General features: G+C 34.0%; 2 protein-coding genes across 2 annotated transcripts; one reads left to right on the forward strand and one right to left on the reverse strand.

The window, feature by feature from the left end:
• The first annotated feature begins 2,237 nt into the window (after nucleotides 1-2,237).
• LOC104246514 (uncharacterized) lies at nucleotides 2,238-4,088 on the forward strand. The gene is made up of 3 exons (XM_009802323.2): nucleotides 2,238-2,520; nucleotides 2,611-2,788; nucleotides 3,565-4,088. Exons 2-3 carry the CDS (start codon nucleotides 2,623-2,625, stop codon nucleotides 3,945-3,947), a joined length of 549 nt encoding a protein of 182 aa, XP_009800625.1. The 5' UTR covers nucleotides 2,238-2,520; nucleotides 2,611-2,622; the 3' UTR covers nucleotides 3,948-4,088.
• Nucleotides 4,089-4,844: 756 nt separating this feature from the next.
• LOC104246515 (homocysteine S-methyltransferase 2-like) lies at nucleotides 4,845-13,597 on the reverse strand. Its single transcript, XM_009802326.2, has 7 exons — nucleotides 13,161-13,597; nucleotides 11,471-11,527; nucleotides 11,112-11,341; nucleotides 10,564-10,693; nucleotides 10,101-10,304; nucleotides 8,970-9,041; nucleotides 4,845-5,389 (listed from the first exon to the last, which is right to left on the reverse strand). Exons 1-7 carry the CDS (start codon nucleotides 13,344-13,346, stop codon nucleotides 5,240-5,242), a joined length of 1,029 nt encoding a protein of 342 aa, XP_009800628.1. The 5' UTR covers nucleotides 13,347-13,597; the 3' UTR covers nucleotides 4,845-5,239.
• Between the last annotated feature and the right edge of the window lie 3,317 nt (nucleotides 13,598-16,914).

The following is a 16,914-nucleotide window of genomic DNA, read 5'->3' on the forward strand; positions in this document are numbered from 1 at the left end:
CACCAAAAAAATCTGTAGACATGTAATTTTTGACCCTCTTCGAGTTTTTACTCATTTTAGCTTTTAGATATTTAGTTTAGGCCTAATATCGCTATTTTATTTAGTTTTAACTATTTTAATTTATTTTGTCACAAAAATAAAAATTACAAAAATATTTTCTTTTATTTAGTTTATTGATATTTTATCTTGTTAGTTTTAGTTTATCTACCTTACATAAAATTCGAAAATACAAAAATAGTTACACTTTATTTTCAAGGATATTAGTGTTTTTTGGGTAGTAGTATTAACTTATTTTTGCGATGATTTTAATCTAATCTTGTTATTATTTTAGTTTGACATTTGAAAAAATAAAAAAATAGTTTCATATTTTATATATAATTTAGTTTAATTAATTAGATAGATTTTTGCAATATGTAATATATTTAGCTTATATCAAAAAGTATTTAGCTAAGGTTTGAACATTTTTCTTTTAGTCCAATTTTAATACCTGAATATGAAGCCCAAAGACCCTTTAACCCATCTCTTTTTAATTTAATCCTAGTCATTCACTCTCTTCCGTCCAATGGTTAAAACTAATCCCCACCCACGTATATCTACCTAATTACAACCTAAAACCTAATCCTAATACTAGAGAACACCCCTGAACCCTTAGAGCCGCCGCTGCCCCCATCTTCTCACTGCCGCCTCTGCCCTTCACTCCAGCCACACAGCCGCCGACAGACCACACACACACGACCCCAGAACAGGCGTCACCCAATCCCTACACGGCCAACCATCACCCCTAACACCAGCGAACTCCAGCCACCCAACGCCCACCCTTGAACATCCTTCAGCTGTTACAAACCACCCTTCCACCGCCACACACGCCAGAAACCAGAACATCAGCCACCTGACTTGTTCTTCTTCAACCCTTAAACACCCTTAAGCAGCCGGTAACTATATAATAGTATTGGGTGATAGATCTCATTCGGAAAACTGTTAGATTGAGCTTGAAGACCGTTCGAGTTCGCCGTCGTCCGTTCATCGCCATCCGCGTTTCTGTTAGGATTTTAAGGAATCTCTGTTGTTCTGCTTTTCGTCGCTGTTTCTGCCTGTTCTAGTCGAGCTTTCGTCATCGGCATTTCATTTATTGATATTTTCGACCAAAGTTAATTACAAGGAATTTGCTCATTGAGGTCCATTCTTCTCCCTCTCTTTCTCTTTAATGTTTGGCTTCTGTGTGATTGAAATATAGTATTGGCATATTATCCCATTTTCTCTTATTTTGGTTTCTATGTGATAATGTTAAGCATGATATTGGCTTTTGAGTCCTGTTGAATTTTCTAATCATGATCCTTAGTGCTTCATCAATATTAGTTTATATCTTGTCGGTTTTTGTTACCGTAGTCGGGTTGTCCTCTAGTAATTCTCTTTAAAGTTGCAATTGGGTAGTCATTAATAGAGAATTTTGTCCATAGCACATTGAAATTGTCGGAAGCGGCACAAGTTATTCTTGATTTGTTAGGTCCTAAGTTACTTCTATCATAGAGTGTTTATTTGAATTCTATCTTCCTTTCAAAGTGTTAGAGCTTACTGTAATTAGTGTTTTTATTGTCAAGGGATGTCTAGACAGAAAGTTATTTTATCCACATGTTAGACGGAGATCATTTTTTCAATAGATTAATAGGTCCTCTTTGTGTCAAGTTGGAATTATTTGGCGGTATCATTAAGCTTTGGTGGGTTCAATACCAGATGAGTGCAATTGTTAAGAGTTTTGAATTGAACAGTGAGTTTGTGTGGCTCCATACGGCAGTTCACTGGACTTGAGAGATGATATACATGGATGAGGTTAATCAAAGTTCAAAGGCTCTTTTCACATTTCAAGACCACCTACTCTGTCATTCCATTTTAGTTTAGTTGATAGCTTCTTTTAAGTGCTTTTACGTGTTGTATAATTGAATTTTGGTTTATCATTACGAATCTTAAATGGTTGTTTGGCCGTAGGGATCAAGCTTGGTCAAATACATGAAATGAGAAAATTAAAAAAAAAAAAAGCATACCATGAAGTGCCCTCTTTAGTTTTATTTTATTTTACTTTTCTTACCTAATCGCTAGGAGCATGTTTAGGCCGACCACACTCGGGTAGGCAAATCGTAGGTCGCTTCTTTTATTTTATTCGAGTTATTCGAGGCGAGAAGTCGTTTCCTTTAGTTTATTATTCGGGGAATGCCCCGCGAAATTTGTACATATTTTTATCCGGGATATGCCCCGAAGTATTTGTATTTGGAGGTCGAAAGTAATTTTGAGGCTTTCTTTGAGTACCTTTCGAAATTAGGGGCCTCTCTGAAGAGAAATAATTTGACAGTGCCTTATCTGTAATTCAGTGAAACGTTGTGGGTCGGTATATAAAATAACACCCACTTCCCCTTCTTCTTCGTCTTTTTTCTTCAACAACCGACGTCGTACTTATCGATCGTTGGAACGAACTAAGCCCTAACCTATTGATTATTGAATTGCGGGATTCTCCTCTGCTTCACTAAGGTAATTATTAATTCTACCAATTGAGCTTCAATTAACGTTAAAGCTGTTTTGGTTTTTGAACGCTGGTTAATTAATCAAGATGATTTGCAGGTTGTTGAGAGGATGAAGAGGACAATGCCATGGAGTGATGAAGAGGACGATACATCTTCAGATGAATCTTCAACGCTTGATACTGATACTGAGGACAATCTGGGGTCCACCAAAATTGACCCTAAACTTGGTACTTCTTCTTCTTCTTCAAAATCCTCCAAAGATAAATCTTCTCAAGGTAAATTTTTTCCTTCTTTTAACACCATTTGCTTGAGAAGTTCAATCCTTAAAAGCATAATTGTTATTTAACTCAAGGATTTTTCTGCTACCCAATAAAAAAAAAGGGTTTACTTCTCAGTAAATATATGTTATTCAAAAACAAACTGCAGGTAACTGCATAATTATGTTGTTTATTTTTCTAGTATAGTTTATTCAGGTTTTGTAGAACAACATTATGTGTGGAATAAATCACCAAAGATCCCAGTTTGTTTGATATCCGCGAATTTGCATTTTCTGAAATACTACCTAGGATCTTAAATAGAGCACTTTGAATTCTAGCCTAAACAGAGTTCTGGTCCTATAACTTGTATAGGCAATTTAAGTCAGTGTGTAAGGGATACTTCTGTACCTACGAATCATTTGTGACAGTAGGTGCAGAGTTAGTATGAATATACTATATTTTTAAAAGTAATTTCAATATAGCATCCAAGGGTGTGGCCTAGTGGTCAATAAAGTGGATTGAGATTTTAGATATGCGCGCAAGCTGGCTAGGACACCACGGTTATCCAAAAAAAAAAAAAAGTAATTTCAATATGTATTTAAAGTTCAAGCCGAAGGCAGTTGATATGCTCCCACATACTGCTGAAGGCTACATCTACCACTGTCTAAATGACTTAGGAATCTACCTTTGTTGTTGGACCTGCTTCACTCAGTTTTCAAGGTAGTATATCGTCTTGTATCCCAGCACAAATTCAATTGCTTGATGCATAATGATTCAGCTTTGCCTATGTTCAGCTGAGTCTGCAAAGCGAAAGAGCAAAGGTGTGGACTTTGAAGCTCTAAGCCGCCATGGGTATAAAGGTGGATTGTCTGTCTTGAAAGTTCCACCACCCAAGGAGCCAGATCAGGAGCAGAATTGGTCGTGGTCAAAAGGGAAGGAAACTCGGGACAAAGAGAAGGAAGAAACTTATCAGGAGCGCCAGAAGACGAGGGCTGCACTTCAGGAAGCAGAGGAACTGGTTCACGCACGAACTCAGAAAGAGAGGAAAAACTTTTCTTTCTCACAGAAAGAAAAGAGGAAGAGAGATCTTGGTCAGGCTAGCAGAGGGAAGAGCTATGTTGAAGAGGAAAAGAGGCTGCTTAGGGATAATGGTGTTTACTCTGGTTTTGATGCCTGATTCATCAGCTGTCCCTTTTTAGCATTTTTATCATGTAAAGCGTTGTAAAAGTTGGCTATGACTATCGTGCACGTGCTATATCCAGAAGTATTGTTGTCAACATGAAAATGAATGTGTGATACTTCCATTTGTCTTGCTCGATATTGTCGTTGCATGAGTATCAACAGATATATCTAGTCGAAGTTGATGGTCAATTATCCATCTGATGCTCAATATTAGTACTTTCAGTGGCTTTGCTTTTTTTCTTGTTTAGTTCTCAAGTCCTAGGTTGTGCAAAAAGTGTTCATGTGTTGCTTTTTGTTTGGTGGGCTGTTGGAGTTGGGGAAGCGAAAGGGGAGTACATTGCGTAGCTTACGGTTTTATTTTTGGCATCCCGGTGCCCGAAGCATCTTGCGTTTGTGCAGGATCTAGTGAAGGACTGCACCCCAAGGGGGTGAGATGTAGGCAGCTTGGTTGGTTCCACGGCTCGAACCGGTGATATATAGGCCACACGGAGATAACTTCTCCCCTTTGTGTAGCTTAAGGTATTCTTCACAAATAGCAACTCCCTTGGTTCAATACATATTCGATAAACTTTTCCGGCCAAGGCGGTTTTTTCTGATACTTGCAATTCTGGGACATCCGTTGTTACTGACAGTTAACATTATCATTCTAAATTTAACATATTTTATGAAATCAAATTCTTTAAATTTGATACGGTATTTTCTGTCAAACAATCTTTCTAACTAATTTACAAAATTTTAACACTACATAATCAAGTTAAGATTTTGAACTTCATGCTTAGTCTAATTGTATCACATAAAATGGAGCATCATTTCGTTTCACACAAGCAGTAGCTTTCAGTTGCCATGGTTGCCATCAATCATTAGGTAACTTTGGTTTTCATAGTTGGTAAGATCAGGGTTCAAATCTTGGAACTTTCAATATGGAAAAATGAAGTTCTAAACACAATAATACAAAAGTAAATACTAACATAGTTATGGTTCTTGATAGAACAGTACATTCATTGAGCAACTACAGACTACAAGTGCTCAAATCCTTGCACGTTCCCAAAAACCTTAAATTTCATAGATCTTTTGAACACCCTGCGCGTACCACAAATATGTTACACCACTGACAAACAGCTTAGGTCGATCGGAGGACGTTTTATTGCCCTGACTCCAGTTAGGGCAGAAACCTCTTCTGAAACGTAGGCCATCCAGTTTTACTAGAGATGGAAACAATTCTTTCGAACTAGACACAAGATCTTGTCTTGTTTTTAAGTTAGATGCCCCTATTTTGTTCTCCTCGGATTAGACAGTACGTCGGCTGGAGAGTGCATGGTGTATTTCTCTAATGGTATTCGGAGTAGTTCTGCAGCAACCTCCTACTAGGGATGCTCCGGCCTCACACCATTTATTAACATAAGGAACAAAATCTTCATCTGCTATCCCAGTATTACGCTGCAACATGGAGGAAAGAATATCAGGAGGATAAATTCAAAGTAATTACAGCATAGATATTAGTAAGAACACCCAAAAACCAATATGGCTAGCTTATGATTAATATTTCTTCTGGATTGAATGAACTGCATACAGCACAAAAAGTCCTCTAGAAATTCGTGGTTGTATTAAGCCCAAGGGCCTAAACTGTTTTTTTTCAAGGAAAACAAATGAAGCTGAAGTGGCTCTTCCCTAGTTATTTCGTGAGCAGAACTTTCAGTTTTAGTTTCATTTTACTTCCTGAAGATTCAGATTTAGATTTCTTTGCTGTCTTGAAACATCTTTCTTCCTTTGCATTTCAGACAGCACCTTTAAGCTACCTAAATATAGTAGAAAATGGAAAATTTTCACATTGATGCTTGAATTTTTTTTTAAAGCACATTAATGCTTGAATATTGAGAGTAACAGAGGTTGTAGGCCATAATATCATCAATTAATAAGTGTAGAGTCTAATGGTGAAGATGCAAGTGGCGTTTTTCAAGGATACTAGTTTTAGCGTATGTGCGTTGAGCAACGCCCTGTCACAATGATTAACTATTTTAAAATAAGGTTTCATTAGTATTATATTAAAATTTGTGCTTGAGTTATAATAAAAGTGTAAGACATGTTAATGCAGATAAATAGATTATGAATTTTTAGCTGCGGTATTTTTTACTTGGATATAATCTAAGTGTAAGATATAAAATAAAAGTGTAAGAGATATAGCTCGTCACAAATTTGAAATATTAATTGTAATTACACTATATCAAATACATTACAAAATTTAATTTTTAAATAAAAATTTATTCAAGAACAGTAAAGAATCAATGACTACTTTATTTTTGGATCTTTACGTTGTTGAACCGTCAGTGTTATTTAACGTTCATGGACTAATTTTCGCTCACTTTCTTTCTCATTTATATTCTCAAGTATTTTCTTTGTTATTCTAATTGTTGAGCCTAGTATTAAAGTATTTTACAGATTACCCTGACTTCAATATAATGTAAATATGTGAATATATATATATATATGTGTGTGTGTGTGTGTGTGTAAATTTCACATATTTATTACAAAGGTAACAAAAAATTAAAAGAAGAGCATTAAAATAACCAAATATATAAACAAATTTTTCTCAGACCCAACTAAAAGTATTCTAATAGCTTAATATACTGAAGGAATTGTATTTACGGACTTCCAACTATTCAAAGTTTGTAATTTATAATTGCATCTTTTCTAATAAGTAAAAGTTTTCAAATAAGGAAGAATTTATATAAGGCAAAATATAATCGATTTTAAACTCCTAAATATTAGGAATTGCTACACAATTTAAATAGAAAAATATTTAATGACTAAAATTTTAGTTGATTTTAAACCCCTAATTTGTAGGAAAAATAATTAAATGACAATTTTGTCCAGTGTAAAATCTGTTTATGAAGGGTAAAAAAGACGAACGATATTTCGCTAAAGGTTTTCGTGCTTTTAATATAGTAACTAACCTTATGGTACGGGCGTTGCGCGTGTACCTATACTAATGAGTACATAATTTTTAAAAAGTACGTAAATATTATCCGACTATATATTTGACTAATTTGAAATTATATAATAATAGTTAAAGAAATATTCTTGAAACTGTTAAATATTATTCCCATTTAGTTAACTCAATAAATGAAGAAATCTTGGCGACATAAGTTTTTAGATGCTTTATTGTGATTTATGGGTATGTGTGAGGTCTCATGAAAATTATTGTTATTTTAATGACTTAATACTAAAAACAAAACACAAAAGAGAATAAAAAGGTTGGTCTTATAGCTCCAAAAATTAATATTGACAATGTAAAGTCTAAAAAATGAATGCCATTGAATTAATATCTTACAATAAATAATTTAATAAAAAAAATAGAGCGAGGCATTGTCATTTGTTGGACTAAATGCAAGGAAAAAAAATGACAACTTATTTAAAATACATTTTCCTACTATTTCATCCTTAAATTTCTTACAAAAATATATACCATTTATTAGTATAATTTCGATATATAAAATTCAGTATCTTATTTATATTTCACTTATCTGATTGCGTTTGAGCTTTAACATATATAAGTTCGACAAAAATATTAAATTATAATTATTATTACTATAATTATATTATTTTCAAATATAGTCTTGTCATTTTTTTGGAAACAACCTCTCTACCACAGGGTAAAGGTAAGGTCTGCATGCACACTACCCTTCAAGACCCCACTAGTAGAATTATACTGGATTGATGTTGTTGTCTTGTCATTTTTAAACTTAGTTATAGATAATTCCTAATATGTTTATAGGTTTGGTTTACAATGTACATGAGATTTCAATAGTTGTAAACTTGATTTTATAAAGTCAAAAAAGTAATTACGATTGAGTTAATAACTACTATAAATAGGTTAATATAAAAAAATATAGTGAGATTATCATTCGTAGCACTGAATGCCAGAAAAGGAAAACATTTAAAATGACAACTTATTTATAATGTACTTTATATTTTACTATTTCATCCTTAAATTTCTTATAAAGAAAAGGTACAATTTATTACTATTACTATAGGTATATAAATTTTGGTTTCTTATCTATGCTTCAATTATCTAACCGAGTTTGTGCTTTAACATGTATAACTTCAACAAAAAATTTAAAATACATTATAGTTTATTATTACTATAATATAATTGTAATTATTTTAATAATTGCATTGTTGTCTTTTGTAAACTTATTTATAGATAATTGTTTTTGCTCATCATATTAGGTTTATAGGTTTAATTTATGATGTATAGGAAACTTCAACAATTTTGGACTTAAAATTAAATCTATTATTTATTGGTAAATTTAATGCACAAAATCTATTATTTATTGGTAAGTTTTAATGCACATGTACCCTTTCATTACTTTAAGTTATTTGTTGTAAAGAGGATAGTGAATAACCTTTAAAATATTCACATTAAGAGAGTAATATTTTATATTTATTCTCTTTCAATTAATTTTCTTTTATTTTTTACTAAAATAGGAAAATTCTAAAGAATTAACCGGCAATAATTCTAAAACAAAGACAACACTCCTAAACCTTGAAGGAGTTCTAGTACACGCTAGTTTCTTACATTGATTATGCTGGTATGTCTTTTATAAATATGGTATATTATATAATTTAAATAAGGAAAAAGATAATATTGAAATTTAGGTAATTTTAAAGTCATAGATATTAGGAAAATAGTTAAATGACTATTTTGTCTAGTGTGTACTTTATTTTTAAAGGGTAAAAAAGACGGACGATATTTCGCTAAGGATCTTCGTGCTTTTAATATAGTATAGATTGACCTCTAATAACTCAACATTCACATTAAAGAGAAAGAAACTCATCAAGGCTTATGGGTCTCCGCTCCATGTTTTATGCAAGAAAGGAAATGACATAGTTTCTTTCCAACAAACCACTGACTAGGGATAAACACGTAATTGTTTTGTAAATCAATGAGAATCAATAAGCTTATTCAGTGTGAGTCAATAGGTACAGTTAAAAAGCAGAAAGTCTGAGAAGTACTCACCACCCACTCCTTCCGATCACCATCGTAACTCTCACCACTATTGGGGTATATAAGGATTGGCTTTGTTGTTACCTGAGAAATGCAAGTAAAAAATAAGAAGACTATAAGAATATATTTATACAAATAGCTAGTGTTAAGTAAATAAGAAAAAGTTACCAGAGAACAATAAGCAACCTAAGCTTTACTCGAGAATTTTCCATTTGCTTGTCTGGTTTGACAAAAGGAAAGAGCAAGGACCCACTAACATTTAAAAGAAGAATTTGAATAGTTATCGCAACTTTACTTGTTATTTTCCGCGTAAAATCCAAACAAGAGAAAAAATAAGAAAAATCATTTTCTCTCGAAATAATTGTCCTCCATATCCTTAATTCACCAAAGTCCAGATTAAAGTTTGGATACTTGTTCAATGTAGCTAGCTTTCACCTTTGAACTGCTAGCATAGCAAGCATAACTGCATGTATTCATAGATAAAAAATGAGAAGCATCTAAGTATAGACCTTCTACTGGACACACGGCTCCATGACCCCTGACAATGGAGGCATTATAGTCCAAGATAAGCATGTGTTATAGGCCCAAAATTGCCGAATATGTTCCCATGCAGTATGGCAGAAACGTATGTTTCTGTGTGTAAGCAAAACTAGTTCTCCTCTGCAGTTCCTCTCTTCCTTATGGGTCTGCTCGGAACAGTTTGGTGGTCTTGAAACTAAGTGTAAGAATGAAATAATGAACCTCTGGATAGGTGGTGAGACAAGGCAATAATGTGGGGTTTGCCATGAACCCGATGAGCTCCTTTCTTAATTTGGAGATGGAACAAGGAACTAAAGACGCAGTTTTTGGCGAATATAAGGTTTCGTTAGACCAGGTTTAACTTGTTTTGATCATTTCACTTGACTGACAGGTTCAGCTTGTAAAACAGACTGGAAGAGGTTCTCAGTAGACCAGCTGTTGCAGTCTGAGTTTTATAAAGCAGATTTGAACGATAAATAATGAATTCATTTATTGTTACAGATATCCATCTTCTCTAGTAAGCATAAGCAGACATTAAAAGTGTCCATGTAAATCCCAAATTGATAAACAACTCTGGTATAAAGAAAAACAGAAAGAAGACAGGAATTGTAACTAAAAAATTACCTGATTGATGGATCGAATAAGATCCAGAATAAATCTAGGAGGAGTACAGTTGATTCCAACAGCTAAAACCTTTTCACATGATTCACCAATTGCAGCACATTCTGATAAAGAATCACCACTAACCACATTTATACCATCTTTAGAGTTGAAGGATAACCAGGCAGGAGTCTTTATGTCTTCTTCCTCAAGAAGCTCGACAAAAGCCTGCATAGGTGCTAATAGCTGTCAATCTCAACATCTTAACAAAAGAATACAAGCTACTAGACCAGAATAGGCTTCCCCACATTATACTGTGGTAGAAAAAAATATCTCTTGTCACAAATAGCTGTGTCGCAGATAATTATTTTCCATAGCAATTCATAGAGAATGATAACAGAAGGGATACCACTAACTTCTACTAGTAGTAAAGCAATAAGTAGTTTTAAAAGATTTCCTCTAAATATATAACCCACAACGACCATACCTGTGCTTCTAGTTTATTTGGCACAGTCTCAAAAGCTATTAGATCAGCACCAGATTCTGCAAGAAGCTGAACCCTTCTTCGATGAAAATCCTTTAGAAACTTGAGATCAATTGCATCCCCATATTCCCCACTGCAAATTGATAAGTAAGTCAGTTCACATGCATGAAAAGATACTACTAGTTGGTGCTTAAGAGGAAGGGAAAATGTTAATGACACCAGGAGAGAATTGTGAGAAGCACTTCATGGGTGTTAGTGAGACAAATCTTATTCTTTAACCTTGAGACGACAACAAACTGAAGAGTAGTTCTGCAATTTGGGCCATGTATTCCCTGAATGCACTTTAATGCACGAAATATCAAAAGTTAACAAGCATGACAAGTCTTAACAAGACACAGGCAAATAAGGTAACGGATTCTCAGTAAATGCCTATAAGGAACAAGTAGCTAACCATCCTTACATCCCATAAAAAATCCTTAGGTCCTAGCACGGAAATCACATCAGACTAGAGAAAGAAAGAAGAATAAAGTGCTAATTCTTCTGAAAACTACCTGTATTCAGAACCATCAGCTAAATAGGCCCCATAACTCCCAACAGATGCCGCAACTAAGATAGGACGCTGTTTGAGAACCTTTCCATCAGTGCTATGATCAGACAAAGATTTACAGCATCTAGTATAGTAGACATCTCGTGCTTCACACGCAATCTCAACACTCCTTTTGAGCAAGGATTCACTTTCTTCTAGAGAATATCCTTTGGCCTTAAACCCCTGGATAGTTGCCTGTCCAAATATGAGAAAACATGAAACTAGTCGCAAGGATATAGATGAATTTAAGATGCATCCATGCGCAATCAATTTTGCATAAGAGGTAGAGAGAGGAACAATGGTTGCAAATGACAAAAGCAGTACCTGATAAGATGAACTGAGTATAATATCTGCACCAGCTTCAAGGTAATCCAAGTGTACCTGCTCTATTTAGTACACCAATGAGCCATGTAATAGTACAAAGAGAAAACTTCATGTACAGCAAATATCTGGGAATGGTGATATTACACTAGGTTCTCAAGCTTTTCCAGCGAAGCTTTTCAGATGAGATTCATAGTCTAAAGTTTAAACCCTACAACAAATCCACATAGGATACAAAAAGGGAAAGAATCAAAGAGAAGATTGGCAGTTGGCAGATGTTGAGATCCACAGATTCATTTGGGCTCGTTTTGCCAAGAGCTTTTTACTAGTCATAAAGATGAGGATGTCATCACATTCAAAATTAAATGGGAGATTGTAGACATGGTAACACTTCAAAATGACCAAAGTATTTCCTCTAAATTTAGTGCCTCTATACATATTGTGCCATAAAGAATTGGCGACGTGAAATCCATAAAAGAAAACAAGAACTTCTCCAGCTGTCCAGCAAGCATGCATTAGTTGCAAGGTTTCAATTTGTATAAAGAAGACATAAGTAATTTTTTACAGCATTTTTGCAGCAAATGGGGCAAGCGAGAAAGAAAGAGTATAAAAAGAAAAAAAACAAGAAGAGGATAAGGTGTTAAGCTTTTCAGGTCTACTGAATGCTTGAAGGTGATAGCTAGACCGAAAAGACAGATCAAAGGAAAATACAGTTAATTTTGTTTAAGTATCATATAAAATTAATGATTTAGCAGAGTAATTACAACCTCCTTTTCTATTTAATCATTTATCTATTTTTAAGTCACTATCAGTTCATACTTATTGGATCTTGCCTTCATGCTAAAGCAAGATCTCCTCTCTTTTTTTGATAAGGTAAATTGTGTTAATCAAAAAAGTTTTTGAGAGGAATCAAATACTACAGTTGTTTGTTTCATAACTAAAACATTGTTTTGGCTCAAAAATCTCACATTTTATGATATTACTCTCTACTTAATTTTTCTGAAATTGATGATTCCTGGGAAAAGCATGAGTTCTAAAAAGGCTGAAAGAATCTTTCTTTCTTCCACAAAAAGGGGGTTTTGGTTTTTTTTTTTTGTGTGTGTGGGGGTGGGGGGGTGGGGGTGGGGGGGGGTGCAGAAAAAAAGGAAAAAAAGAGAGAATCTCAAAGGATTAGTTATTCACAAATGCAAGCTACTTGTTATGTCATTTTATTAACAATGTGTTCTAGCAACTTTTTTGAAAAGGTCCTAGAAAAGACAATCCCAGATACATTATCAGAAAGTTTAGCAGCGTGCAAAATAATAACGCCGCCTACAACACCCTCCTTATACTCCTACAGAAAAGCCCATGTCTCACCCATAAAGTAGTAATTTTTAAAATCTAGAAACCCACAAGATGACCCACTCAGCAAGATTAATATCGAATCCTAATAATTAATCCAAATGGTGGTCCAACTTATCCCCATACCAGTTACTGTAAAGCTAAAACATCCTAAAGAACTGATCTGAAATTGTAATCCTTTTCTCTATATCCACTCTATTTAATAAGCATAACAAGTGAAAGTCTAAATATTATTGTTAAGAGAACATGAAAAGGTCAGTGAGCTAAATATCATACTATTTAAGAACATCTATTAAGCTAAGTTTAATATAGTGTTAAAAGAGATGGTTGAAGAAAATTGAGAGAGGCATACGGCGCGGACGAGGTGAGGATCAGTGAGGAGACATTTGGCGCTCCAAAGAGGATCATTGAGGTCGGCGCCATGACGTTCCAGCTCCGTCGCGAAGCCGCCGTCGATCACGGCAACGCCGCCGCATTTGTGGATGAAATCTTTGATGAGAGAGGAGGATGACTGTGCATTGGCGTCGACAGTACCCATCTTTCTTGTAAAGGCAGTGACGTGATGAGCGAAGAGAACTTAATTCAATTGGGTTGGGGAAAAGGAGTACACTCTACCCGGGAGAGTAACAAATTGGGATGAAAGGAAATAAATAATGAGTAAATTTAAGTATTTTAAAATATTAAAATATACTATAATAAGTATTTTAAGTTAATTAATGATTTTCACACGCAAAATTTGTACTTTCACTAATTCTCTTCAAAATAAAGTTCATGGACAAATACAAATTCAATTTTGTACTTTCAAATATTTCGATCAAATATTGTATGAACACCTACTGATAGTATCATTGCTGTGTTTATTGTTGGTGTTATGCGCATTTAATATTAAAATTATAATACTAAAATGTATTATTTCTTGTGAGGTAGTGGCTATAAATTGATAAGAAAATGGTCATCATTTTTTGTATAACTCATAATACCATTAATGACATGATCTACTATTAATTAGAGGTTAAATTTTGTAACCACCGATCATGTTGTATAATTTTATTATGTCACTAATTTGTTATTTATTCTATGGAAGAAACTTTACACCTATAAATAGTGGTATTTCTTCCTTGTGTTGTGGATGGAAAAAAATATTGTAGTGTACATGGAAAAAAAATGTGGTTAATATAGTTAAAAGGAGAGTTGAGAAAAGAAGAAAATCTAAGTCTCCAACTTATTCTCTACAAAAGAGAATATTATTTTGTTGAACAAAGGTTTTCATTTTGGTGGAGTTTTGAACTCAACAACTTGTCCAGAGTTTGTTAGAGTTACACCACGTTATCTGGTAGTTGTATCCTGGGGGGGACAAGTCAAGAGTATTACTGATGGACCGGTGAAGATGCTACCGCAGTGAGCCTGAATCTCCTTAAAGAAAGCCAAATATCCGCGCCTCAGCCTGAAAAATATTTATTTATTTTTCTGTATCTTATTTTTTAACTGTAATTACTTGTAATTTCACCAATAATTTTGAGAAATTTTATTTTTTTATGCAATTAAAAACATAGCAGATATCAAGGTAGAAGTTCACTCTCTTTATGAGATGGAAAAAAAATTCTGCTTGCTTAGCTGAAGCGGAGGAAAGGTAAAAACTTTTTACCTTATATTATCATGACCAGTGATTTTTATTATTTATTATTTAAAAAGATTACAATTCTAGAAATAGGGGTAAAAAGTAAATAACTCTTGCATGAATATTTGAATATTCATGCATGTGTGAAAGTTGATTAAATCAAAGGAATGTGATTAGTGCATCTATCATAAGTTTTGAAATAATTCACATGTTATTGTTTGCATTTATGTTGATGAACTATTAATTTTTGGCGCTAACTAGAATGTTATTAGAGAAACTAATAGCATGCTTAGTAGTCATTTTGACATGAAAGATTTAGGTGAGGCAAATTTAATTATTTGAATGAAAATTACTAGAACATATGATGAAATTCCCTTAATTAATCACATTATGTTAAGAAAACTTTAAAAAAATAATTTTAATTGATTGCAAGTATGTTGTAACTCCTTTTGATTCAAGTGTTCACTTATTTCCTGTGCAAAATAACAATGAAGTGATAAATCAAATGAGATACTCTATCTTAATTGGAAGCTTGAGATATGTGACTAATTGCACTCGGTCTGATATTATGTATGCAATAGGAGTACTTAACAGGTTTACAAGCAATCCAGGTAATAAACATTTGATATGTCATACCGAGAGTTATGAGGTAATTGGTACCAAAACTTATGACTTATTTTATAGAAAATATCCTACTGTATACGAAGGTTTTTTCTAATGCACAATATTATTATTTTCGGGAAGTGGTGTTATTTGTTGTTAGTTAAAAAAAAATCAATAACTCTACCATGGAGGCCGAACTAATTGTTTTAGTTTCAGCTAGTGAAGAAGCGAATAATTGAGATATTTATTATTTCAAATTTCTTATTTTAAAAAAATTAATTCCTCCTATTTTACTGTTGCTATTGGTAGAAGTACTAAATTGCATATGATATTTACACTATATTTTCTTAGATTGCTACTACTACATATAGTTCTTTGCTATCTTGGCTTCGATTCTTAATATCTTGTATTATTATTATTTGATGTCAGTGCTTCTTTTATTTTTTTTAGGTGAGGGTTTATCGAAAACAATCTTTCTGCCCTCCCACGGTAGGGGTAAGACTGCGTACCTCCTACCCTTCCCAGACTCCACTTGTGAGAATCCACTGAATTATTGTTGTTGTTGTTATTTACACTAATTAATAGATGTATGATATGTATGTATACAGATAAATTAATAAAGTTTAATATAAACATTTTATACGCTTTTACCTCGGAATTAGCTTGGCATTGAATGGTGGTGTTGATGTTGAGGTGTGTCAGTACTTAAATGGGAGTTCAATTTAGTCTCCATACATACATGCATACATACATATGTACGTACATACATACATACATACATACATACATACATACATGCATATATACATACATACGTACGTACGTACGTACATACATACATACATACATAGAGACCGTAGTGACGGAGAGGGTTATCACTTCTTTCTGTCTTTATGGATCACTAGTTCAATTCAATATTGTCTTAGGGCTGTCTAAGAGGAGGATATTGGGTTCTTAAGGGGATTAGGTACATGGAAGGTACTGGTAAGGAGGTGGGGTCCTTAAGGGGACTTTCTTTAAGGGGATTTAAGAGTACATGGTAAAGGTACTTTTATAGGTATCCTACCAGTACCCCGACCGGTCCTAAGGGGGTACTTAAAGAGGTGGTACCTGTCACGATCCAAAACTCAGACTAGGTCGTGATGACGCCTTTCGTGAAGACAAGGTCAGCCGATACAACACCCTTTTTAACCCTTTAATCATTAAGAGTCATTTTTAAGCCTTTAATTACACAAATGTTTCATAATATAAGTCTTAATGAACAGTGCGAAAATAACGTATAAGCCCGACATCGGGGTGTCACTAGTCATGAGCATCTACTACAACTTTATAACTACATCAAGACCAATATGTTCGGGAAAAAGTCACAATTTATACATAAGGAAGAATAAATAGGGAGAAAACAGAGTCGTGATCGCCAGACAGCTACCTTGCTAACTCCGATGAAACTGCCACCAAGCTCAGAAATACCTGAATCTACACATAAGGTGCAGGGAGTAATGTGGGTACTCCAACCCAGTAAGTAATAAACGTAAATAAAGTCTGAGCAGTAAGAAATCACATATACCATATCATGGCACCACATAGGATACCGCATGTTTCCAAAGACAGGATACAAATCAAATCACTTCGTTAAACTTTCATCCTCAGACATATCCTTTGAAAAATATCTTTTTAACCTTCCCCATAGAGGTTTAATGAAATATATATATAGTGAAAGTGATAAAAATTATAATCAGCCCTCGGGCAAAACATAGCTCGTACACAGCCCTTCGGCATAACAGAAATTCACAACCATTTCATAACTTAAACAGGTCCCAAACCCACCTTCTAGGCAGCTTCCTAAATCAGTTACAAATGATTCCCTTACCTAAACTCCCTAAAC

This window comes from Nicotiana sylvestris, chromosome 9, assembly GCF_000393655.2.
Source record: "Nicotiana sylvestris chromosome 9, ASM39365v2, whole genome shotgun sequence".
Taxonomy (NCBI): Eukaryota; Viridiplantae; Streptophyta; class Magnoliopsida; order Solanales; family Solanaceae; genus Nicotiana; species Nicotiana sylvestris.